This window comes from Dasypus novemcinctus, chromosome 31 (genome assembly GCF_030445035.2).
Source record: "Dasypus novemcinctus isolate mDasNov1 chromosome 31, mDasNov1.1.hap2, whole genome shotgun sequence".
In the NCBI taxonomy this organism is placed as follows: Eukaryota; Metazoa; Chordata; class Mammalia; order Cingulata; family Dasypodidae; genus Dasypus; species Dasypus novemcinctus.
In genome coordinates this window covers 30,455,580-30,483,457 of record NC_080703.1, presented here as the reverse complement: position 1 = coordinate 30,483,457, position 27,878 = coordinate 30,455,580, and the positions used below count along the sequence as shown (strand labels likewise).

Here is a 27,878-nt window from a genome sequence, read left to right as displayed (position 1 = left end):
TAGCAGCAAATAGGCTCTTTGGAAATGATCATGCTGCTATGAATAAAAATGAATCACTTCAATGGAAGCGCATAAACAAAACCAAGCACCAGGGGCAATACTCTATATTAATTGCCAACAGAGTAACTCTTTTTCAGGCAGTACCAAATGATAACAGCTATATTTTCTAAGAAAAGCAGCTACATTTCTAACCTCACATCTGAGGCAGAAGTTGAATCTGGTGTTTTATCTAGAATCTGACATTATGACCTTAGATAGGAAAATTAAATAAGCTCATAAGTAGTTTAGAATGAATTAAAAACACAGCTAAAATATCAGCTTTTGGCATTCCTCATGATCCTGAATAAGATCAATCCTTCATACTTTTGTACTTTAATAACAAATGATTAAAGGGCGCATTGGAATTTCCTTAAAATTTTCATCCTCATAATCATGTCACCATTTTAGATATTTCTGTGGCTTCTGAAAACTCATTTGATTTCTGTAAATTATTCTCTTACCAAATCAGTTTTATAACCCCATTCATCCAGTCCTACAGGCTTAACAAGAATAGTATTTATTTTGTTTCATGGGGAGCTAAAAGTATATAAAAGATGATTAAAAAGATTTCCTAGAAGTTAAAAAGACAGCTCAGAAAATCCAAAACTAAACAAGAAAGCAAACACTAACACAAAACAGGAAGAATGCCATCACTGAGCTACACTTAAAATGTCTAATCTCCTTTTAAAATACAAATATGGCAGTGCTTTATATCAAAGATGTAAAATCATTCCACTGCTTTCAGTTAAATCATAAATGCAGGTGAGCACCAACTATTTACATTAACAATTTACTTTATATTTGTTACCTTTTCAAATGTTTATATATTTAAACATCATATCAATTAAAATAAATAAGTTATTTAAAAATGAAATCATGGATAACAACTTATTAAATATATTCTATACAATAGAAAGAATAAAAACGTAAACAGAAAATAAAAGGTAATTAATTCTTAATAGCACAAAGTAATACTGATCATAAACCCATTTGGGAGAATTCTGACTCCTGATTATTTAATCATACTACTCATAACAGAAAAATAATCAAGAACTTGAACCTGATACAAACTAAACTACTTTAAGTAAAACAGAGCAAAGGTACTGAACGAAGTGGGAGTTCTGGGCTCTAGTAAAGGATTCAGAAAAAATTTCTACAGAGGCAACAAAATTTAACTATTGGCAACTGGAGTTTCATAGCGTCTAAAATTTATAGATGACTTGTAATCTGCAATTTCACTTGTCTGCCAGAATGGAAACTTATATGTAAAGGGTTTAAATTTAAAAAAATAATAAAAAAATATTTTTAAACAAAAAGATGGAGACTACAGTTGTTAGCTATAAAATATCTATTTTTCTATATCCATCTCTAAAGCCAAAAAAATTCCATCACTTCTGAAACATGATGGACATCTGCATACATGAAACACACAGACAGAAGCTAGACTGTGTCACCATTTGTCCTTCAACACTGGCATAAACATGCCTGTTCTTCCCACAAAGAATAACAGAAGTGAAATAAAATGTGAAAATTTTCAGAAACTCAAGCAAAAAAATTATAAATATAAAGACAAAGTATGTATCACTTAAAGTTGATTTGAACTGCTACTGAAGAACAAATAGATTTAAAGAATAGATTAAATGGATTCCCCCACATTTTCTCTTGCAGAACAGAAAAAAATCCCAACAAAATAAATATTTGAATAGTAAGAACTATGTACCTTACTCTGAGACCATTTCATTATATATACAGTCTCCATGGTGGTCTTAATAAACTCAGACACGACTTCAAAAAACCCAGAGTCATGCATAGAAAGCATGACATTCAATATTATTATATACAGTGACATGACACATACACACATTAGATATATTTATATATCATTCCTCTTGGTTCAATTCTATAAAGAAGTTTCAGCATCCATGTAATTCTTTGTTGGTTCATCTTCAACATTTATGTTCACACTCACAGGTTTTTCAGGGCTATTTAAAATAAAAAATAAGAATAAATGGTTTTGAAATTGATACATATATTTTAAACATGGCTAGCAAGGAGTTTCAATAATATAATGGAGAAGAAAAAGATATAATGGTAGAGATTAAGTAGAAGAAAGATTCTAGGAGGGGTTATGAAAAGAATGAGAAAAAGCTCATCAATGATTATTAAAAGACAGGGCTCAGAAAGACAGTAACGAAACAGAAATGGCTATGTGCCTACCTGCCATGGACACAGTTTTGATCTGATGCCCAAGCAAAATATAGGGGCACCCAACCCAGCATGAGGCACCAAGTGTACACAAAATGAATAGTGGTTCAATAGGCATGACTGAGCACCCTGCAGGACAACATCACATTTCTTCAGAGACCTAAGGGATTACAGAACTGATGACTGTGTAAAGAGAATCCCTGAGGGCTCAGGTCCTGAAGTGAGAGCTAAAGAAAGGGAAAAAAGGTTACACAGCAAGGAATTTAAGGATGGATTATGTAATAAAGAATGGCCTTTACATCCAGGGATTAAATTTCCTCCAGAAACATCTTCAAGGAAAACATTTACATCAAAATGGGTGATGTTTTCCTTTGAAAAGCATAACTCAGGTTAGTGTTCAACTATAAAAGTTATTTAATTGCTAGCAATTATCTTTCTTTATATGGTTTCTAATTTTTGTGTATTTTTATATAACTGTATGTATATGTATTTGTTTTTCTTTAAAAATATCTCAAATTCTTTTTTGAAATTGGTACAGCACAAAATTTCTAAAAATGCAAAATATAATCAGTATCTTTGTTTGATTCCAGTACATAGTTAGGTGGAGAAAAAGATGACAGTAGGAAGATAGGGAGGGAGAAAGGGGGGGAGGTTGGTTTTGTTAAGAAAATATAAATTAGGTAAGTTTAATGGTTACTGCATAGCTATTCATAGTAAACTGAAAATTGGCTCTAGTTAGAAAATGAGTAAATTGTTATAGCTACCTCGTGTTAGATCGGGTAACTTTGGCATTCTCAGTATTCATGGAAAGTGCCTTCCACTGTGCAGTTTTGGCCATTTCATCTGATATGTTAACAACTGAGGGATCAACACTGAAGAACAAATATACTTTATGGTTAGTATTCAGTACTTGCAAAAACATTAATACTGTCATTCTTATTCTCTATAATATTTACATTCATCAACCTAAAGCTGAAAAAACACTTGCCAAGGTCTAGCAAGATATCAAAATTTTGGAGTTCTGTTATAAACACTACATGGGGAAATGCATCTTTTTTTTCATAATCAAAACTAGGAGTAAGAGTAATTCAAGATTTATTTATGGAACTTCACTTCAGAATTCAACATGGGGCCTCACAGCAATATTCTAGCAATGATGACCAAAGATGATCATCCTGGCTATGGCATAGTGTTGAAATAACATAACATAATAATATGAGCTGATAAATACTTTCTTCATTTCCCCCTAAAATCTATCGGAAAACTTTTATATAATTGGCACAAATTTCAATCTCATCTTAAGTATGTAGGGACTGAATTAAGATAATGGGGAGAAAAACTTTACTTTTGTAATTTTTACAAATCTTTAAAAAGAATGCTAGGGAAGGTGACATTTTAAAATTGAAAACAAAGCCCTGAAAATATTTCAACAGAAAACAAAAAAAGCAGCCTTATACTGGGCTTTTACTGGCATTCACATTTTTAATGTTAAGGTGTTAATTTAAATTTTTCAAAATCAAAAGCACCTAATACAGTCCTTTTATTATTATAAAGGACAAACATAACAATTTCTATTTCTCTGTGACGTACTGCAAAAATTACTTCAAGATCCCAAAAGGAAAATGAGAATATATGTAAATTGTGAATTTGGGGCTCAAAAAGTTTTCATCACAAGTAATGAAAATACAATGAAGTTAATAGAGATATATTTGAAAGCCCTGTTTCGTCACCAAAAGTAAACAATATCATGCAAAATAAGCTACAAATACAAACGTCAATTAAGTAGGATAAAGTAGGTTAAATTAACAACGTGACGGCAGTTAGGTTATAAGTGACTAAATAAGCAATCATTTAAAAAGTGCTACCTTTATTCACACTTTAAATCAGAGTATCATAAAAAATTTTAAGATTGCAGAAACGTATGAAATGGTCACCAAAAGTTCTTTAGAAATGGCTGATACAATATTCATCAAATCCATTTTTTTGAAGTGTATAAAATTTTGAATGTCCAAGTTCACAAATGGCAGGGCCATACAGCTTGAAACCCTGACCACCCTGAGCAAATGTTTATTTGCATCTGCCAACTTCAAACAACTGAAGAAAAGGAACCCTGAAGAAAGTTTTCTAACTTCTAGATGTCCTCTTAAGTAAGAATCTTCCCACTAGTAGAAATTAAGGTTTTACTTAAAAAAAGTATACAGTCCACCTTCTTCTACCAAATTATACAAGATGAGAAAGCCTTTGCCACATTAAACAAACTTTAATATTTTATAGAGTTTTCAAGTTTCCAAAGGCTTTCATATATTCTCTCATTTAATCTTCACAGCAAGTAATTCAAAGCAATTTTAAGGTCTAAAATTTTGATAAGCAGTCAGCCATTTCCTAGAATTTATGATGTTCAAAATTTTAAGCAAAGCAGCACTAATCATGACTCACCATCACCACTTAAAAAAACAAGAGTGAAAATACAGATACCCATTGTTTTTGTTAAATATCACAGAATATAGGCTACACTGAAATATGTCAAGGTCCATATATAATCACACTGAGAAAATGATAATGCAGAACATGGAAATTAAGTGGCAAATAATTTCAGCAAACTGGTGAGAGCAATTAATAAGCATCATGGCAGGTCTTATACTCTCTTTAGAAGTATGACCAATAAAATCAGTATATTAATTCATTTAAAAAACATTTACAAAACCTAGCAAAGCAGAGGACTATCATGCTAGATGTATTATGACCTTTATATGTAGTTTAAAGTATATAAAAGTTTGGGGAGTGGATGTTACTCAAGTGGTTGGGCACCCGCCTCCCACATGGGAGGTTCTGGGTTCCGTTACCAGGGCCTCCCAAAGGAAAAACGAGGAGGAAAAAAAAAAAGAGCAGACAACGAGTAAATAGATGACAGAGCCATGTAGGAAGGGGGGGGGGGGTCTTAAAAAAAATAAAGTATATAATAAAGGTTTGAAGGAAAATCATGAAAACTGACACAGAATAATATTAGAAATGAAAATTAATAACAGAAAAGTGAAGAAAAACACTTAACAAGTTAATTTATCAAAACTAATCAATATGTACAAGTCTAAATGTGACCATAAAAACCATAAGAAGAAGAGTTAAAAGCAATAAAAAGGTTAAAGTAGTTAAATAGTAACGAACATTTTTTGTTATACAAGGGATCTTATACACATTCTAAAAATGATCTCTCTATTAAGAATAGCTGGTCAGAAGTGGAATACCAGCTGTGTGTATACATATATGTTTTCCTTATCTTTTAAAACCACAAAAGTTTCTATTTCCAACCTCTATTTGTAGTTCTTAAATATAAATCGCCAAAATCACACATGATAAATTATACATGAAAATGTATTAATTAGTTTTCTATAACAGGAGCCCTCACTGTCAAAGGTCAAATCAAACCTGTGAAAACTAGGAGAGTTTTAAACATGGTAACAAATTAAGAAGGTTATTAGAAAATGGATTACAAGTATTTATTTTCCAATACACACTGATAACAGCCTTACTGAAGGACAGGAAAAGATATTACTGAATGGGAATATTCTGAGATTTGTGTACAGCTTTTAAGCTTCACCAAGACAGAAGGAGTGATGAAAAAAAAGTAAATTTTGTTGGCTTGGCAAGGAAGTTAGTTTAAGGCTCTGGTCCAAGCCCAGCTTTTTCTTCTCTTCTGCCTGCAACGTGGATGGGGAAAAAGCACAGGACTAACTTTTCAAATTTCATGCAGCCCTCTTCTAGTTGATAAACTAGATACAGATTTTATCATCATTTTAAAAATAGACATCATTTCTTTGAGGGTGTATTACCTGGCTTATTCACGTACTTGACAAATACATAAAGTATATTTTACTAAATAAAGATGTTTCTCACCTGTATTTTAGGGCTTTAACTGGAATTTGCAAAAGACTTCCTCCTTCAAATGGAAGATGCACAGTATCGTCGTCAGCTCGAAGCATCCGTTCAGCTTCCTTTAGAAAATGTACATGAAGAGATTACTTTTCCAGGAAGATAAATTAATATACAAAATCTTAAAAAATTAGAAACCCTAACTGACGATATTATTTATCTATTTTTTTGTTTTGTTTCGTTTTGACAATATTAGTTAAAAACCTGTCTGCCCACGACTGAATTATATTGTATTGGGAAAAAAATAAAAAGCTCGTAAACCTTTTGTTTTTAAAGAAAACGAAAATCTTAATTTTAAAATATTGAAGCCCCAATTCAAATTAGTATTCTATTTAAATGAATCATATATATTTTTAAAATAAACAAAAAACAAGTAATTTTTTAAACTGTTTATCTTTAAAATATTTATCTTTCTTCTTATCTGTGATGTACAAACAATATTCTGAATGGAAAACTGAGCTAGGAACTAGAATCAACGAAATCATCTATACGACAAACTCAGTGCCTCTTTTTCTTCTTACTAAGTGATAACACCTAGCTGGTTATAAAAAAATAAAATAAAATCAAACCAACTAATGCCATATATTTCATATAAAGATTAACACTATTATATTTTTGTAAAAAGGCATTTACTTAAAGTCCTTTTTGTCATTATGTGTGACAGATTATTAAAAGGCTGTTAATATTAGAATGTGTGCCAAAAATATATTTATGTAGTTAAGGTAAAATTAATGGATAGGCTATTGTGTTGAATTATTCTATATAAATGTTAATACTACTACTAAAAGCTCTAATACTGATTGGTACACACATATGTAATTTCAGAAAAGTATTACCTTGTGCCAGGACTTTGGAGGAACAAGACGGCAAAAATGTTAAGAACATGTGTGGGACAAATTGCCTACCCTCTTTCTGGCTCAGTTTCCCTATTTGTAAAATGGGGATAACAAACATACCTGTACTTCATAACAAAGTTCTTGTGAGAATTAAAGGAGGTAATCCAAGTAAAGTAATTAGAATAGTACCTGCTCTCTGGTACAAAACATAAAACAAGTAAATGGTATAAGTTTGGAATTCTTGACTTTTTACCTCTTTTTCTTTTTTCTTTTTGTCATCTTCTTTCTTTTTCTTACTTTCTGGCATGAGATCATCAAGCCAACTGAGTTCTCTCTTTGTGAAACAAAGGTCCATGAGCTTGCGAACAAAGACTAATGCAAGAACCTCAAAAAAAAATGGGAAAGGAGATATTAAGCAACTAAAAAGACACCTTTTGTCACTTAAATAGAAAACAAAACTATTTATAAATCATATAGTAATGAAAGAGTAGTTCATATGTTTTCTTTAAACATGATTTCAGGGGAGTGGATACAACACAAGGGGTGGAACACTTGCTTCCCATTTACGAAGTCCCAGGTTTGATCCCCAGTACCTCCTAAAAACAAAACAAAGAAATTTTTTAAAAAAATTCTCCTTGGGGAGCAGACGTAGCTCAGGGGTTGAGCACCTGCTTCCCATGTACAAGGGTCCTGGGTTCAATTCCCAGTACCTCTAAAAAAAAAAAAAAGATTTCATCTCATTTTAAAAGAACTGGGTTTCTTTTGAAATTTATCTTTTTGAAATTTCTGATTAAAGAAAAGCTGTTAAGGCAGAAAAAAAAGGAAACGGCAATTTTAACTTCTGCATGCACAGAACTAACTGGACAAATATTAACATACTCTAACATTCACAATGTACCAGTGACTTCTCATTAGGAAAGAAAGAAAAATCTACATGAACCTCAAGAACCATTTTGTGTATGTATGTGTGTTTGTGTTTTATCGTTTCTATTCCTAGGGCACTGCATTTAGCAGATATAAAATAAATGAACAGCTACACTCTTTAGCTCTGGTTGATCCACAATCTGAGATGTCCCTATTTAATGAATCTGATTCGTCTAAGTAAAATACAATGGCTGAATGACTAAAGTAATAAAATATATGATCCATAATAAAAAAATGAATTAAAAAACATCACAAATTGATTTTTAAGTTGTTCATTACAAAAACTTCATTTACTAACAACCAATGCCCACGAATAAAACCATCAACAATGCTCTCACCTATTCCAGTCAATGTTTCTAATAATTATTTCTGCACATAATCCAATTTACATATTTCCAGTGACATTTTAAGGTGACAATCCATAAGACTCACTCACTAAATATTATTGTGTTAGTCTTTTTGTCTATTGTTTCAGTTTTTTCTCTCAACCTTGTTTTCTACTTTATGCTCTTACTAGAATTTAAACTTCATGAGAGCAAACATTTTTGTCTGTTTTCTTCACTACTGAGTCCCTATCATGTACAACAATGCCTAGGCAAACAGTTGGTGACAAGTAGTCATGAATTAAAAGGGAAGAGGAACAGGAAAGGGCAGGAAGGAAGGGGAGAAGAAGAAGAGGGGGACAGGCGATAGTGAGAAAGAGGAGGGAGGGATGGTGGCAGGGAGAATGATGCATTGCTAACTACCCAGTGTGTGAGCTTCCACGTCTTTCCCTGGGTTCATTAAACAATAATGAACATAGTTTGGTGGATGTTTTGTTTTGTCATGTTAAGAAAACAGATTCAAAGTATATGCAAATCATTTAATATAACATGGCTATCCTCATGGGACGATATATACAGAACTATCCTTTTTAATAACCACTTAATAGTTTCTATATCTATGCCATATTTTGTTTCCAGGCATTCTCATACTGATTAATATTTAGCTTATTTACTACTTTTTTTGCCACTTCAAACGTATTTATACTTCCAACTTACACTGTGGGGCTATCATATTTGTTCCACTACCTTAAACTCTGTAGCTGTTTAAAAATGTGAAGAGTTCCATGGCTCAAGGAGTTGGAAAAAATTTTAGAAAATGATAAAATTTAGCATGGAACATCACTGGTTTAGTTTACAACTAGAGATGGCTACTTCGCATTTCTAAGGCACTTAAAATGGGCTTTTTCCCCCTCAAAAATCAATTATAAATATTAATAACATAATTATCAAAATAGACAAAAGTGTTTAATTAGTGACAAAATAAGCCTGAAAAACTTACCATCATGGGGAAAATGACCGCAGCAGCTGAAGCTTTTATCACCCACAAAAGAACCAGACAAGTGAGCTGAACAACTGTGAAAATATGGACCTTCCAGAGAGGCACATAACGGAGGTATATAAGATCAGGCTGGTGCTTAGCAGGCATTCCAAATAATTTTATACGATCAAAAAACTAGAGATAGAAAAAGGTTAAAAAAAAAAAAAAGTTTCAACGAAAATTTCCTAAATTCAACTTTAGAATTTTGTGTATTAAATTTAAACTATAACTTCCTCAATACATTCTAATATTATAGGAGAATATTTTTACATTGAATCTCTGGATATAAGGAGGAAAAAATAGTGAAGGAAATTATTTAAACTAATACAATTAATTTAATCATAAACCTTAAGCCCAAAGTTTTAATTTTAGGGATGAAAAATTTAGATAAATTTAACTGTTATAATCAAATGCATGGGTGATTTACTCTCTAAACTTGTTTTTTCTAATATACAATGAAAGAATAACTCTGAATGACTCTAAGAGTCTTTTAAAGTCTTCACATTCCCAATACTATGAAAGTAAGTGAGGTACCAACAACCAATTCTTCATTCACTGAAAAGAGAATGAGCAAACCTAGGTCTTTTTCAGCTTTTCCTCATTTATAAATTGGGGACTAGATCAGCCCTTCCCAACTCACAAAATTGTTGTAAAATTCAAATGACATAATGAGATTGCTTTTGATCAGAGGAGAGCAGATTGGGGACTGTGTTGTTAAAATTAATATGCTGGCCACTATTTGGCAACTTTAGACAACATGCTCTTCATGATAAGTCACGTACAAAATTGTGGTGTTAGGGGAGCAGATGTTGCTCAAGTGATTGACTGCCTGCTTCCATGTATGAGGTCCTGGGTTCAATCCTCAGTACATCCTTTGAAAAAAAAAAATTGTGGTGCTATCTATGCTTTATGATCTAAATGCTTTACACTTAATAAGTGTACCTGGCTGTTTTCCAGGAAGTATTCTAAATAAAACAAGACAAAGTAGGAAAAGCACTGGGTTCTAACCCTGGTTCCACTACTTTACACAGCTAATTATTTCAGTTAAGGCCCTCTATTTCTGTTGTCTGATTTTAAAAATTAGGAATGCTTCCTTTCCTACTTTCCAATGTTGTTTTGAGGATCACAGAAAATAATTTATGTCCTAGGTTTTATAAACTATATAGCACCACACAAACGGCAGGTATTACCATTTTTATTAGAAATTATTATCTACCTTTTCTTTTTAAGCACTGGAATTGCTCTCCGACATGTCAGAAACAGCACTTTTACTCCCATCCCAATCTTTGATCCTTCATCCCTCTCACTATATTAGTCTTTATTGAGAGTTACAGAGCCTTTCATTGACTTCAATTAAAGACAGGTAATAACCATGTCAGCTTATGATCTCACCTTTTGGAAACAAAAATGTGCAATAAGCAACAATCACTTGGCAAATGTGGATTGAAATCACCAGCTGGAAAACTAACCTGCTCCTAAAATATCAAAGAGTTAAGAATAATACTTAGGACTTGCCTGAATTCCTTTTAATGAGGAAACGCCCATATAAAGGAAAACACCATATAGAACAGGCATTGGAATAAACTGTAAGTAAAACAAAGACAATTACAACTCCTTTTACTAAATAATTTCACAGTAATAAGTACATAAAAACAGCCAGTATATATCCTATGGGGATAGAATTAAGAAACCTTTCAGTGATGAGGACTAGTTGACCTCATTTTTCCTTAAATATGAGAAATGCTAATAAAAATGAACTTGAGAAACTGTTTGTCATCTACGTGTTCCTCTCTGTAAAGGGAGCACAGCCTGTTCAGTGGTGACGAGCATGGGCCCACAGTCAGATTACTTGGTTTGAAAACCTAAAACTTGGGCATTACTTGACCTCTCTGTGCTTCCGTTTCCAAATCATATTGTAAAGATTTAATAACTTCAAATATCTAAAATGTTCAAAAAAGCTCCAAGTATATAACAATCACTCAAAAAGTGTTAGCTATTACTATTTTTATTATCACTACTCCCTCTACTACAGTGACTATTCAACAGTACCTTGTGAACTGGAAGGTTAAGACCATTGAAATTATCACATAATGTAAGAGTTGAACCCCGCCCCCACACCCAGAATAAGGTCCACATTTCCTGGCAGTTATGTAGATTCCAGAACATCTACCTAACATCCTACAGGAAAGCACAGCTATTAACAGGCCCCATCCAATTGGAAAAAAAAAAAAAAAAAAAAACTGTGATGAAAAAGGACATAACAACTACAGAGGAAACCGATGTCCACTGCACCTCTATTAACCAACCTACCAATGTTATTCCTAAGGATCCTGGGAGAAAAAGAGTCAGGAAGAGAAAATACATCTTTTAAAAAATTACAAGTCTAATCAATATCCTCTGGTATTTTATCCATAAAATAACTTCAGAACACTAGGTTAAAGGAATGGTCCCTGCCCTGAAAGACACGGCAGAATAAAAAGTTTTAGGGCCTGCTGCCCCACAGAAGCTTTGAACAAGCAGCAAGATCTGGCTCCAGAAAACTATGAAAACAACTGTGGTAACAGGGCAGGTGATGAGTCAAGAAATAGGTATGGGAACCCTGTAGGATGATATGCATATTTGTTTTCTAGGTTCACAACTTTTACTATACACTTATTGTTTATGGATGTTCATGAATGAATGATAAACTTCAAGGTAACAAAAGCCCGCACTGACTCCTGCAGAGCTGACTTGCGCTTCCTGTTCTGGAGGGAGCATGTATGCCTGGCCCAATCCCTCTGGCGGTAGCCCAAAGGACTGAACCAGGAACTTGTCTGGCATATCCTCCTTTCAGACCATAACTCCTAAGCCATGGATAACTCCTTCCATGAGGAGTGGATAACACTATATACCATTCTTATACCTTATTTTTAAATGTAGAAAATACACCCATCATTAAAATATTCACTATACTAAAACCCTTATCAAAATATTATTTCCCAACTACATTCTAGAGAATGAAAACTAATTTTAGGTATTTGAATTTTAATGTTTCATTTTCATACAATTAAGGACAAACTTTACTAAAATGGTTTTAAAAAGGAGATTTTACCTTTAGTACTGAAGTCATGAACACAGAAAGGCCCATTAGAATAAAAATCATTAGCCCTGTAACTCGCTGTTCACGAATTCCCAAAAACTTGGGTTGTTCCCCTGGAGCAGAACATTCAGATTCAACTTTTAAGCTGTTGACATGACTAATTGACAGCACTGTTGCAGCCACAAACCATGGAAGTCCCATGACAGAGCACACGCCCAACATCACACCAACCATGAGCAAATCAAGGTGATAGCCAGCTCCTTTCTGAAAAGTAAATAAACACAAGTATTTCTAAGTCTAAAGAGTTCTTTCAGGTTAAAACTCTATACTATTAATAAAGAGGGAAGAATCTAATTTTCATCTTATACCTTCTAATACTAATTATCATGAAAACACCTCAAACTTGAAAAACTTGCAATGAGAGGGGCAAATTTTTAAAAATTACCTTCAACTTGTGCTCCTTTCTGTTTATGATTACAGCTGTAATTTGTTGATCCATAAAGATGAGAATGGTACAAAGCAAAGCTGGAATAGCAGCTATTAATAAGGTCCACCAAGGATTTTCTCCCAATGGGCTTATTATCCAGCCCCTATTTGCATAAGTAGGCTGTTAAAAAATTAAAGAGAAGAAAAAAGTTTCTTTTCTCTATTGTACATAATTTCCACTGCAAGACTAGGTCAACTACAAGAAATGCCAGGAGATTATGCAAAACTGGATTAAATTTTAGGATGCATGGTGAATTATTTGCAAAGACAGCGAAAGCAATTCTTCTCATCCCTAGATAGATGCCTTTGCAATGTCACTTAGGTATTCTCCTCCAGCTAGAAGTGGGCTCTATTTCCTTTGAATGTAGGATGACCCTATGACCTACCTGAACAACACGAATGAGGCCAAAGTGGATAATGTGTGATTTCTGTTTGTGGAGCTTTTGTTCTAACCTTCTGAACCCTGAGGACATGTTGTGAATAAGCCTGAATTAGCTTTCCTGAGGAGGAGATACAATGTGGGAGAAAGGCAACCTCCCAGTTGTTAGGACCATCTGAGTTGAAGTCTCAGAAGAGTGAATGAGACAACACTGCCCCCATCAAGCCAGTAGATGAGTGTAGTCACATTAAAGACTCCAGGTGAGACCAAGAGATCAGACCACTATCCAGCTAAGCCCAGCCCTAACTGTCACAGAATTAAAAACAAAGGGTTGTTGTTTAAAGGCATTACAGTCTGGATATGTTATGCTGAAATAGGTAAGTGACACATGATGTCACTACTACATGCTCCTAAATCCTCTAATATACACTGAAATCAGTCTACCTTCCAGATCAACTCCTAAACAAAACTGCTTTAGAGATCGTGCAGACTGATGATGATCCAAGCACGATCAATGATAAATCAGAACTGGGCCCTCAGGACACTTTTTCTAAATCATTCACTGACAAAAATGGGCACTTGATCAGATTTGTTTTTTCAAAGATTTTTATTTATTCCTCCCCCTTGCAGCTTGCCCACTGTCTGTTCCCTGCGTCCACTCGCCGCACGTTCCTCTGTGTCTGCCTATCTCCCCCTGCTGCGTCATCTTGCTGCATGACCTCTCCACAGGCGCGGGCCACCAGCTCCCCACGGGGACAGGCCAGCCTGCTTTCAAAAGGAGGCCCCGAGACCAAACCCAGCACCTCCAACATGGTAGACAGAAGCCCAAGTGATTGAGACACAGCTGCCTCCCTTGATCAGATATTAATATTCACAATCCATGGCATAATATAAGATTTAAACTATAACAAAAAAATTTTAAAAGATCCTAAGAGTTTAGTAAACCTTTGAGTTTATTGGATGTGTTTAAATCTAAATAGATGTTTTCATTTCCTATAATTCCTATTAAGTTTGTTTCATTTCTATGAAAACATTATCAATACAAAAGCGTTCTAGCACTCCATTTTTCCCACACTGTTAAACTGTTACATATGCAATATGCATATAAATAAAAAAGTTTTATCTACACATTGCATATATTCATAAATGGTTCCTTGATTTTTTTTTCTTCAAGTATATTTTATGCCCCTCAAAATCAATTTGCTCCTCAAAATAGATAAATGAACAACAAGATATATTTAGAAATAAGAATAAGGGACTTCAGTCAGGATTATAGGAAATTACATCAATAATTTGAATGTATATAAACTTACAGTCTCATTTATTTATATGCTTTCATAAGGCTTGGTAAATATAGAATGATTTTCATATACTGATCATCTCTTAATGGCCTAAATTCTTTAGTGGTGATGCTTTTAAAATCAATAATGGTCTCCAAAACATTTTTTATTATACCATTAGCAGCAAAGGAGGAAAAAAAATGATCACACATACCCAATGGCTCCATACTCATTTATTGGCTATCTATCTAGTAAAATTCATACAGTAAATATTATAAAGTTCAACCGTTCTCATTCATTGATTTTAAATTTTTTAAAAATTAAAATATTTTTGGTGAATTCTCCATACATACAACTTACTTTGAAGATGACTAGTATTAAAAATGTTATTTTTCTACCCCAGTGAAAAATAAAAGACTAAAATTACCATTACATTCTTTATTTCTGATCCCCTTTAAGCTTCAGCTTCTAAAAGAAGTTGTATAATTTGTTAAATATAAATATCTAAGCAGGGACACAAATCAAAAGGAGCTTTCCTTCTGTCATACAATCACTCACAAGCGGTGGAGGTGGGGAGAGACAAAGAGAAAAATACAAAACAAAGCATATATATGTATACACGCACACACTTTACTTATAAGAAAATTGCACAACGGAACTATTCAAAAGCTACGACTTTCCATTTAGAAGGGAAAATAAAGATGTTTCTTTCCCCTGGGAAGTGCTTCAAGAACTTCAGCTGTGAAAGCAGGGTTAAACTTTTGAAATGGCTTCCAACTACTTACCATGGATATTTTCATTCACTCTCCCTGACAGATTAGCTTTGAGACCTTTCTGCTTACTTATTAAATAGCACTTGTTCCTTTCCAACTTGTAAATTTTAATAAATGTGAGAAATATAAATATAATGTGTTCATAGTATATATTTGAGAAAGGCACTCATGGATACATGTGTATATATATGTATAATTTCTCCTTTCGAAGCACCATTCTTCAAAGTGACTACACATATTTTTAAAAATAACTACTTAGGAGGCTGCTTCTCCCTTTAAAGTAGTATCCTATTCCCAAATAAAAAACAGCCACATGTTTTAACACTTACCTCAAATTTTTCAGGAACATCAAGTTTAGGAGATGGAACTCCTACAAGGTAGTCAATTGCAACCATTATTACTATTGTGAGAAATACAGCAAAGTCACTGATTGTCGATCGCACCTATGTTAAAGGGACTATGTTAATATAAACATAAAAGTACTATGCGTCCTTTCTAAATATTCCCTATAACATGCCACTGGAAAGTATGGAGTTTTTATTCAGTGAAATGTATCAATGAAATACAAAATATTTCTATTTCTTTCCCAAAAGAAACATTTCATAACTAACTTAATTATCTCTCATGTTACCATCATTTTCTTACCGTGAACTCAGATACATAATATATTGTATATCTTCCACTATGAATAATTTCTTTTTAGCTATTTGGCATCATGAACTAAACTAAAAAAAAAATACTATATAGCACTGTTCTAAAATAACCCAAACATAAATATTACCAGAACTCCAAATTTATATTCCAATTACCTTGGTAGGAAAATAACGCTTGGTCTTAAATTGCTTGAGGAATGAAGACAGGAAAAATGTTGTGAAAAACAAAATGACACACCAAAAAAGCACATCTGGAATATAAGGTCCATGGAGACTACAAGCTGATCCCACAAATACACCATGATAGAGTTTACAATCCTGGAAAAAAGGAGAGGATGGAAGGGATGCTCAAATATTTAATAAATTACTAATGAATTTCACTGAATTAAACATGCTACTGATTGTATGGCACAACATTACTTTAAGTTTCACTTAGAAAGAAAAAAACACTGCCAAGTCATTTATAACATGCAACCAATTTTAAGACATATCCTGAGTTCAGAAATGCTATGATTTGTAAAAAAAAAAAAAAAAAAAAGAGTAAATGTCAAATCACTAACAGTATTTTGCCAAATTACTTCATACACTCCTTTCTTTCAAACTCCATATTCCCTTTAGTGAAAGCATCATAATGAGTACTGATTCTCAAATGTTTTTCTACATTCCCACTAGTCCACAAAATTATTTTCTTTCCTTTACTTTTGTACAAGTAGTTTAACAAAAAAAAGTAGCAGATAGGAAATTATTATGTCTGTTTACAAAGCTGTATAAGAAATGGCTACCACATTAAATTCAAAGCACTAGTAAAAACTGTGGTATTGGCTTTTCTGACTTGAGTCAAGGCCTTGGGATTAAAGCGTGGGACCATAAACAGTAAAGTGACCATAAAATAATATTTCCATTAATAAAATCAATAGTATAATCAGTAATACTGTACAATATAATGCAATTACAAAAATCTGTTGACTCAGTTTTCCTTTTAGGAGAAAAATAGCTAAACAGTAATCAGAAACAAACAAAAGTACATGCCACTGAAATCCATGTTTTTTTTCTCACTTTACATTCTAGCAAGGCTCATTTTAGCAAAATAACAACTCAGGATCACCAAACAAAAAACAACTAAAGGTCCCATTATTTTCAAATTCTATGTTCTAAGATTAGTAAACCTACAAATTTAGAACATGAACCATGGAAAGAAAAAAACACAACTACAAAAACAACAACAAATATCTAGGATATTTATTTTGGATATCAAGGGGATATCTGAAAATATCTGTATCCTTAATATCAAGACATCCTACACATTATGAGATGAGCTGTTTTTAAAAGTCACTTTCATTTGAACATTATCAGCAATCTTTTTCAAAACAAAAATAACTTTTTAAATATGCAAATAGTAAATTACAAATCTTAGTTGATTACCAATGTATAATGCTTCAACATCAGCACTATTCAATAGAACTTTCTGAGATGATGGGATGTTATATCTACTCTGTTCAGTTACAGCAGCCACTAAACACAAGGTGACTGAGTACATGAAATGTAGCTAGTGTGACTAAGAAGCTGAACTTTAATTACTTTCATTTACATGTGGCTAATGGCCACTATATTGGACGACACAGTCTTAAATTACCAGTGAGATAAAATTTCAGCAGATACCTTCAAATTAAAGAGTTTGGAACTTTTTTTTTTTGGAGGTTACCGGGGAGCGAACCCAGGACCTTGTACGTGGGAAGCAGGCTCTCAACCACTGAGCCACATCCACTCCCGAGGGAGTCAGATTTTTCATTTGTGTTTACGGTTTGTTTTTTTATATTTAGGAAGTACTGGGGACTGAACCCAAGATCTTGTTCATGAGAAGAAGGTGCTCAACATTTGAGCTACATCCTCTCCCAGGAGCTACTCATTACCTTTAGAGAGAAAGGAATGACCTACAGCTGCTTATATGTTATAAAAAGCACCAGGGAAGCTCAGGGGGTCTATCTAAATTCTAATTCTGATACTGGTAGCATCATCTTACATCTTTACTCTAAACTCCCAACCTAGGGAGTGTCCAAAACAGGGATAGTCTAGGTCCAGGACAACACTTCCCAATAGAATGAAAGCACCCATAATACAGGAGTCAGTATACAACATGTTTTTGTCTTTTTCCCTTTCTCCTCCCTTAGTGCTTGAACAGATCAGTTTCTACAAGTTAAGCAGAAAAGGTTCAATCAGACATTCAGCGCATCAGGATAGCTCCTATGATCTTTTAAACATTGTCTGTGGAGCATATAAACTGATAAACAGAAAGCAGGACAAGTGGATAATGGCTGTTGTAATTGTAAAATCCAACCAAAGTACTACTTAACAGTCTGAAACAGGTATAGCCACATCTTTTCAATAATTACATTTTAGAAGTCAAATAACCCATCACTCTCTCCTTTAGTAGCTTATTTCTTTTCAGTCTACACTTTTTAGGACATGAAAGGTAAAGAAATTTTAACTACTATTTGGACATAGCCCTACATTCTGAAAACTTACTAAATCCACGGATCAAGAAGAAAATATAAGTCTAATCAGAAAAAGCTAAAGAACAGGTTATTATATTATTTTAAAAATCCTTTATTTTGTAATATACTCACAGAAACAGTAAGATTTCCCCAGGAAATATTATGCGCTGTTATATTCTTTTCCTTCCACAGCTCCAGAGTTTCATTTCTAGGGTTAGGAGGTTCGGTACATATACATCTGAGAAATCAGAATAGGATAAACTTGTAAGGATACTGCCATTTCATGTTCATATTTTATTAAATTGGTTACAAAATGCTTTTAACTTTTTAACTTTTTTCCATGTTGCAAAGCATGGAGATTAGAAAGCAAAAACAAATCAGAAACAACAGAATGGAATTTGATTTGGGTTATACAAAATAAAACATAATTTAAAAAATGTCAATAAAATGTTTACTTAATGAAACTAATTAGATATCTCTCTTAGGGAGGTAATATTTTCTTTAAGACTTTGAGAAGATACTACCATGTTTAGCAAGATTAGTCCCCAATAAATTTTACTTACTTAATCTCCTTAGCTGCCTGCCTGCCTCCCAGCCCCCACGACAATGAGCACAGAGTCCCAATAGGCTGCATTCCTGCTAACTTTTTGTACTTTGACAAGCTCTACCTACTCATGCTCAATCTTTATTGATCTTAAGACTCATTCTTCAAGAAATAAGTGAAACATTGTTTTTTAGTCAGGAAAAGACTAGGAGAGTCATAGGGACATGGCAGAGTTCAGTTCAGATCCATAAGTATCTTCACAACCTAGAAAAGCTTGAAACACACACATAAGCAAAGAAACTTCTAAATGTGGATTTTAAAAAAAAGGACAAACAAGAATATTCCCAGCTAGCTTATGAGCTGTTTACAAAAAAAGCAAAGGGATGAACTTTGGAATCAAGACAAGCTTTACAATTTAAGAGCTTTGTATTAGATTAGTCAGCCAACGGGGTACTGATGCAAAGTACCAGAAATCTGTTGGCTTTTATAAAGGATATTTATTTGGGGTAGAGGCTTACAGTCACAAGACCCTAAAGAGTTCAGCTGAAGGCTGCTTTCTCACCAAAGTCTGTTGCCATGTGTGGAAGCAAGATGGCGGCGCCCTCTGCCTGGTCTCTTCTTCCTTCTTCCTCTTAAGGTTCTGTGAGTTCAGTTTCTTCTGATCTCAGTGTAGGCTGGCATAGGGCTCATCTCTCTTCCCAGGGCTTTAGCTGTTTGAGACTTCTCCTTTCTGTCATATGGCAGGACTGAAATGACCAAGTTCTCTCCTCTTCCCTGTCTTCTTCTGTGGGTCTTCTCGAGTGAGTATCCATTTATATCAGGCCACCAAGGGGGCGGGGACTTAACCCTGACAGTCATGCCCTACCAACATGGTCAAATCAAAAGCCCTGAATTGATTTGATGAAGTAAACTTAAAACTTTTGAATTTAATACAGTCAAAGGGTACCACACCCAGAGGAACACACTGGTTTACAAACACAACCCTTCTCTTTTTGGGGGCTCATAAATAATCTCAAACTGGGAATCGGATGTGGCTCAACAGATAAAGCATCTGCCTACCATACAGGAGGTCCGATGGTTTGATACCCAGGGCATCCTGGCTCATGTGATGAGCTGGCCCAAGCGCAGTGCTGCTGCACACAAGGAGTGCTGGCCCACACAGGGATGCCCCCACATAAGGGTACTTCCCATGCAAGGAGTGGCCCCTGCAGCAAGGAGAGAGCTGCCCTGCATGAAACCACAGACTGCCCAGGAGTGGTGCCACACACCCGGAGAGCTGACGCAGCAAGATGATGCAACAAAGAGAGACACAGATCCCCAGTGCCACCTGATAAGAATCCAAGCGGACACAGAGGAACACACAGAGAATGGACACAGAGAGCAGACAACCGGGGCCAGGAGGCGGTGGTAAATAAATAAATAATAATCTCAACTGTCACACCCCACACACTGAATCCCAAAAAAGATATTATGATATACCAAAAAAAAACCTTAAATCAGTAACAATGCTAAGTACAAAATCATATCATCATCAGTTTATAGAAATACAGTTTATTTGGCGGCAAAGTCCCCACTGGCTGTAGAACTGTGCAACTTACAAAACAAGTTACCTGCTTCCAATATACAGAGGGACAGACAGAGGATAAACATTTGCATAAGGAGACTTTGGGAGGAAATCATGAGTCACAGGTCCCCAACAGTTCTGAAATCCTGCAGGGCATACCGCATTAGATTTCAAAGTCTGAGAGTCAATCTCAAAATGAAGTTTTCTTCTCATCCTTGGGGCCTCATGGGGTCCCACACTTTCCACAGACTTGCCCAACAGCCATTTTCTTGGTTCCACCCTCCTAAGCATCTGGGTGGCGACCGAGCTCCAGACCTCACCCTCCAAGAACACTGGGGTGATGGCCCCACTTTCTCCCATATCTGGGGTACAGTTCACCCCCTTAGTACAGTGAGGTGGCAGCAACATTCTCCCTAATCTCTGGCATACAGGCCCAACTCTCTCAGAACAGTGAGTTGGCAACCTGGCCTTCTCTAATCTATGGGGAAAATGCCCGCCCCTCTCAGGTAACAGGGTGTCAATGTCACTCCCTGACGTATGGGGAGCAGGCCCACCCCTCTCAGAGCACTGGGGTGGCGACCCTAACTCTCCCCAACCCTTGAGGAATGTGCTCTACCCTCTCTGTAGCCTGGGGCAGCAAAACTCTCCCTAATAGCAGTGGGCTGGAACATTCACCCTCTTCAAATGCCAGGGCAAACTTACCCTCTCCATACACATGGGTGGGGTCCCTCTCTTGGCCCAAGAAGATGTCTTAATTATACACCTCAGCTTCCATGGCTTTCCTGACAGCCGTTTTTCCTTCCATCTCTCCCTCCATGTCCCTTTTAGTCCAGGCTGACAGTCGTCTTGTTCATATAGCTCTTACAAAAAACTCATTGGTTTAGCATGCAGGAAGAGAGTCCAAGTCATCAGACAGTAAGACTTTCCACAAGTCTTTCTTGGATAACTGCATTTTCAAGCCTGATTTACAAGTTCTAAGTTCAGTTAATTCCTCAAATGTTGCACTATCATCTGAGGCTTGATTTCTAGAGGCTTGGAATTTCTGGAATCAGTTTCTGGTTTCTTTGTGCCCAACAGTTCAGTTCTCAGTTTATCTCTTTCCTCTACCATTTTGCTATAAGTTGCCAGGAGAAGTCAGGCTGCATTTTCCACATTTACTTTGTAATGCTCTTCAGCTAAATGTCTAACCTTGTCATTTTCAAATTTTGCCTTCCATATAACATCACAAGTCAATCTTGCTAAGTTCTCTACAACTTTAAAACATGGATCACCTTTCCTCCAGTTTCTAATAATAGTTTCATCACTTACGTTTAAGGCCTCATCAAAAGGCTCTTTAGCATCCATATTCCTGCAGTCTCTTCAAAACAATCTAGGCCTTTTCTATCAAGCATCTCACAATTCCTCCAAAAAAAATGCCCCTTACTCATTTATAAAAGCATTCCAACATTTTTGGCAATTGCAAAAGCACAACCTCACGTCTCGATACCAAATTCTGTATTAGTCAGCCAAAGGGGTGCTGATGCAAAGTACCAGAAATCTGTTGGCATTTATAAAGGGAAATTATTTGGGGTAAAAGCTTACAACTACAGGCCCTAAAGAATCCAACTTGAGGCTGCTTTCTCACCAAAGTTTATTGCCATATGTTGAAGCAAGATGGCGGGTGATCTCTGATCTTCCCTTCTTTCTTCCTCTTAAAGCTCCATGGGCCCAGCCTCTTCGAATCTCAGCTGTAGGCTAGCATAGGGCTCGTCTCTCTTCCCAGGGCTTTAGCTTTTTGAGCTTCTCCTTTCTATCACATGGCAGGACTGAAATGACCAAGTTCTCTCCTCTTCCATGTCTTCCTGAGTGACGTCCATTTATATCAGCCCATCAAGGGGGCACCCTACTGATAGGGCCAAATCAAAAGCTCTAAACTGATTTTAATCAAGTAAACTTAATTAAATTTAATACAATCAAAAGGTGTCACACTCAGAGGAACAGACCAGTTTACAAACATAATCCTTTTCTTTTTTGGGTTCCTAAATAATTTCAAACTGCCATAAGCTGTTTGACCTAAGGCAAGTATACAAAAGGGGCTATGATATAAAGTATTACAAATAATAGGTATTATGTAATACTTCAAATACAGTGCCAATAGGTGTTCAATGTATTTTAGTTAAATGAATGATGTTCACATATAATTATTCAGTTAATTAACCAGGAAGAAACATTGTTCTAACTGGCTGGCACTAGCAATAAATGTCATGCTTCATAAAGATCAAAGGAGAGAAAGGCCACGAAAAAGAGAAGACAAAAAATAAGATTAAATAAAAAAAAGTTTAAGAGCAAAGAAGAGATTACATTACAGATTTGGCATCAAAGTGTCACTCATATTTTCAAATGAGTCATTGCTGTATAGGAATTTTCACATCCCTCCCTATTCTGTTGATCAAAGTTGATGGTATGGAAGGAAGGCAAGGGAATGACAGTAGAGCGGAAGGAGGAAAGAAATGGAGGAAAGGGAAGAATTCCAGGATCTGGGGCTTAGGAGGTACCTAGGAGGAGGGAAGTTGTATTCTTTTTGTCTTTCGGTAAACACTAATTTCTCTAGTTAAGTCAATAAAATACAACGCCACATTTACAACTCACAAGACTAATAAAGGCAGCAAATAGAGGAAGCTACTTAGAGATGTCTAATTTTAACAGCCTATTTTACTTTTGATTGAATACATTTGCCAATCATTTTTTTAACTATGTATACACGACTTTTCAAATCCTATTTTATTCTAGAGTTTAAAGAGATTTTCATTTCATGCTTTTCTTACCACAAAGAAAATGCTCCAGAAAACAGCATATATTGAAATTCTACTCTTCAATAATATTATATCCTATATCCTACTATATATCTAGGATTTGGTTAAAGAATACAAATCCAATACAAATGCCTGATTCAAATATGGTAAGTTAGTTACCAAATAATATTTAAATTGGCCAATCTACTTCAAACAGAAGACTAAACATACATACACATGAATAAGTTATTTCAAAGAATAAAAACTTGATAAACTTTATATATGTCCATGCAGTGCTTTGGATAAATCTCATCTGAAACAAGTCAATTTACAAACGGCTAGTTAGGTAGTAGTTGCAACTGTATAATGATCATCACATTACAAAAATCATTTCTTACACTCAGACATCTCCACAAACATGCATTTTAATAATAATAGAAACAGGAACACTTACGAGTAGGAGGTCAGTTTGTCTAGGTTATTGTGCATATTAAATGCATATATTTCTCCTAAATGAAAGAGCTTCTCCAAAGCCTCATAGATGAATATGATGCAAATGAGAGCTGCAAAAGCTTCCTCTGTAAATCGAGTAATATAACACACAAGGCTGCTTGCATCTGTTGCAACTAAAACAATGCACAAGAAAGAAGTCCACAGACCAATACTGGTTCGTAAAGACAGATAGGAAAGGTGATAATCTCTGTTTAGAAAGAAAAAATGTAGACATGATTAACATATAGATGCGGAATAGTATTTATCATCAGCAATTTTATACAAACAGTATTATTAGCATAAAGACATAAGATTCCTAAAAAAGAGAGTGAATCACATAACAACGAAACAGGTACTCAAGAAAGCTCTGTATGTTTTTCTGGCTTCAGCTGAAGACCAGTGTCTTTTAGTGTCTTATTAACAGACTGGTTAGTTATATTACACTATATTATATTTATCTAAAAGATTTATCTTCTATGCAGTAAATATCTCAACAACTTTATAAATCACATTATTATGAGGAGTAATGACAGACCTGCAGTCTAAAGGGAGGAATAATTCAACCTGACACACTCCAAGGACCTAGATGCTCCATGTGTCAGGACAGTTTTCTATCCAGACCCTCACTGCACTGCCATCACCACCACTGTTATTACCACAGAAAATGTTTCTTTTTAAAAATGCTGAATGGAAAGTTACTACCAGAGTCTACAATGCTTCAGGTCACTGCATTTTCTCTCTCAGTCTACATAGCATGCCAGATTATAATCAGAATCAGCTTGTTTAGTGAGCAAAGAATCAGAACAAGCAGAGTTTGATGAATCAGATGTTTAACAGCATCAAGTGTTTCAGGCTAAAATAGCTTTTATATCATAAAAGGAAAAGAAGTGGCCATGTCAAATTCAAAGTCTCTAGCTATAGGACTCTGTATTCATTTCCACGCAGTGAGTAACACGCCACTCTGTTACTCTGGCTGCTGCAACTCCCTTTCTGTTAAACAGGGCCTGACTGGTAAAGTCAGCTTGGGCCTTCATGACCCACCTCTTTCTAAGCTTCCTTTGTAAGACCAGCATACCCTCTATTAAACAGTACAGGTCAACACCTTCTTGCTGGTTGAATTAGCCAGCAGGAAGGATTTTTATTGTTCATCAATTGATATGCTTATCTATAATTAAATCTGTTGATTTTATTCTCAAGGGCAATTTTATCTTCCTCACTTCCAAATTATTAGAGTAAGGGTCAGGGGAGAAGTGACCACACAGAGGCCCCAAAATACGGATAATACACACATAATCAGATCCTTTCTTTAGCTATTAAATATACAATGCACTTTCAACAAAATTTAATAAAAATAGAATATATAATTGTACATATATTTGCAAACACATATGACAGTACTATTACTTACCTACAGAACTTAAATAAAATTTTTTCAAATACTAGAACTGGACCTGTGCTCCCCAATATTGTTAGAGGTTGCCCAGCAAATAGCGAATAGGCAATCCCAGTTAATGATGCTCCAAAAAGAGACTCTATTGCACTCTGTTTAAGGAAAAAAGAAATGAATAAAAGCAATACATCATAAACACAGTATCTCTAGCATAAAACATGTAAGACATCTGAAAACCAAATAAAATAAAAATACTAATCAAGTAGTTATAAAGCAAACACAAGTCTTAAATTTAAATTTTAAGCACAAAATTATAAACACATTTTAAATACACAGGGAAAATTCCTTCTTTTACATATTAAAAGTGAACAATTTGCAATCGAACTTAGTTCAAAAGTCAATACAGTGGGAGGGAAGGAAGGAGCAATAAATGGAAGAGAGACACAGGGACATTAACCTTTTCTATAGATACTTTTATTTCTTAAGCCTGTGGTGGTACAAAGATGTATATATTATTCCGCATATAATATTTTGAATGCTTTTCTATGCCTGAAATAGTTCATTAAAAAAACAGACTACATATAGAATACTCACTATGGCATGCTACAAAAAAGAATCTGCTAGATAAATAGGAAATTAACATACAATCCTATCTTTATAAAATTGATTTCTAAAATGCAATTTTCCACACATTTTAAAGAAATTAATCCAATGATAGACCTTAACAAATCAATAACAAAACTGAAATGATTGGCACAAACCAAATAGATGAAAATCTCTTTAAATAATTCACAACCATAAATGAAGACGTATCTTATTGTCATTTGGCACTTAAAGCAGATAAAATGACTACAAGAACAACTCAAAGAAATTTTAAATCAAACTAGTATGCTAATTTCATACCACCACCACCATAACATTCTGATCGATTAGGTTATTCGATGGTAAAGGAAGGACTAGAAAGAAAAGGATAACCTACTATCCACAAACTTGAAAGTGGAATGTACTATCAAGAAAGGAAGAAGTCCACAATTGGTAAAGGCAGGGAAATATAGCTTGTGCGGGTCACCCCCCTCCCACCCCCCTTAGCTGAGAGAAGGCCCAGCAGAAGCACTGAGCAGGGCTTTGGGAAGGGAAGACTGGCTCAGTTACTACTAGCTGTTGAGCTAGTGTCCTGTCTTGACCTTTTTGAGCCAAGCCTTTTGCATTTTTAAGTGGGAGTGATGACAGCCAACAGACTTACATAGCAGTGTTTGTGAAAAACACATGACATAGGATCTGGCAAAAAGAAAGCATTTAATAACTGGTAGCAATTCTCATCACCAGCTATAGCAGCATCTTCCAAAATCAAAATCACAAAATAAGAGTAGGCAATAAAAATGTAATTCAACTATTAGAATAACAATGACATCATATTCACACACAAACTTTGCTTTTTGGCATGATGAACAAATGTCTATATCAATAATACATCTGTTGTCAGTATGGGATAAACTTGTTCTCCTGCCCATAGACAAACAACTGTTTGTCCTAGAACACATGGCTAAATCATCATAAAATACTTAGTTCAATTAGAATGTGCACATTTAGGAATGAATTTAGGCAAAGCTTAAGTCAAAGGGAAAAAATATGTATCTAGATGATACCCAGAAACAGAAAGCAAATAACTGAGAAGAAAACAGCAGAAAAAATGTTAACAATGGGCACAATATCAGGGATCCACTCCTAATTTGGCTTAAAAAAGCTGATGTCACCATATAAAGACCATCTCTCTACTCCCCACCCTCTGTTGCCACATTTTACTAGAAGCAAACGTTTCCCTTATCCCAGACCCATTTTTTTCTAAATTTTGAACTGTTTCCACAATTGAACCCTTTTAGTACCGAAATCACAATCCCATTATATTACCTTTCCCAGTCCACCCCACACTGAAAAGTTTCAATTTTGCCCATCTGAAGGCTTATCCCCATAACTCGCCCTCCACATACGTATTACACACCTCTCCGCTGCATGGCACTGAGCATGTGTTGCTAACCTTTCTTGTTTCTCAAATCTCTATTTTGGTTTTTGCAAAATTCTATCATCCTGATTATGCCTGTGTCTAATTTGCTGGGTAATTTTCCTCCTCATTCTCATCCTGCCCCATTGCATAAATGTAAATAACTTTCCTCTGCTTCTCTCCCCGGTCAATTATCTCCCTTGTTTCCCTCATCTATACTCTCAATCTCAACCCTCACGTATATGTGAATGGCTCCCAATTTTTATTTCTCTTCTTTGCCACTCTGGAACTGCACCTAATAATGTATTATTTCTACTGAAGTGCTTTAAAGCATCTGAAACAAACCCATCACGTCCATATCACTCTCCTCCATAATACTCCTATTTCTAGGACCTCTCTATTTCTATTACTTCAACTCCTAGAGCTTAGTCCACCTCCCTCAGGCGTGGGGCCATAGTTCTGGACGCGCTGCCTTGCCTCTTGCACTAGGCTAGGATCCCTGAGCCACGAGGCGCACTCCAGGCTTCCACCTGCCCGTCTCCCTCCCGCGTGCCTAGCGCACTACAGCCACAGGCACAGGGCCTTCAGAAGCAGGAGACGGCGGGCAGGCAGCTTGTGGCAGTCCAAGAGCAAAGACGCAGCATTGCCAGGATGGTAAACAGGTAAGACACATTTCCACCAGA

The 27,878-nt window shown here is 35.2% G+C and overlaps 1 protein-coding gene across 2 annotated transcripts in view; it reads right to left on the bottom strand.

Moving 5' to 3' along the window:
• Positions 1-540: 540 nt before the first annotated feature.
• The window catches only part of SLC4A7 (solute carrier family 4 member 7), a 116,444-nt gene continuing 89,106 nt past the window's right edge, over positions 541-27,878 (bottom strand). Inside the window, exons 13-25 of one of the 2 annotated variants that reach the window (XM_058290765.2) lie at positions 25,215-25,348; positions 23,769-24,014; positions 18,568-18,673; positions 16,100-16,261; positions 15,620-15,733; positions 12,818-12,979; positions 12,385-12,636; positions 10,809-10,877; positions 9,255-9,428; positions 7,261-7,392; positions 6,136-6,233; positions 3,009-3,116; positions 541-2,021 (exon numbers count right to left, since the gene is read on the bottom strand). In XM_058290765.2, the coding sequence (XP_058146748.1) occupies positions 1,940-2,021; positions 3,009-3,116; positions 6,136-6,233; positions 7,261-7,392; positions 9,255-9,428; positions 10,809-10,877; positions 12,385-12,636; positions 12,818-12,979; positions 15,620-15,733; positions 16,100-16,261; positions 18,568-18,673; positions 23,769-24,014; positions 25,215-25,348 (1,839 nt within the window). In that variant the 3' untranslated portion in view covers positions 541-1,939. The remainder of the gene's footprint in view (positions 2,022-3,008; positions 3,117-6,135; positions 6,234-7,260; positions 7,393-9,254; positions 9,429-10,808; positions 10,878-12,384; positions 12,637-12,817; positions 12,980-15,619; positions 15,734-16,099; positions 16,262-18,567; positions 18,674-23,768; positions 24,015-25,214; positions 25,349-27,878) is intronic. The other variant, XM_071212862.1, reaches the window with a different exon arrangement.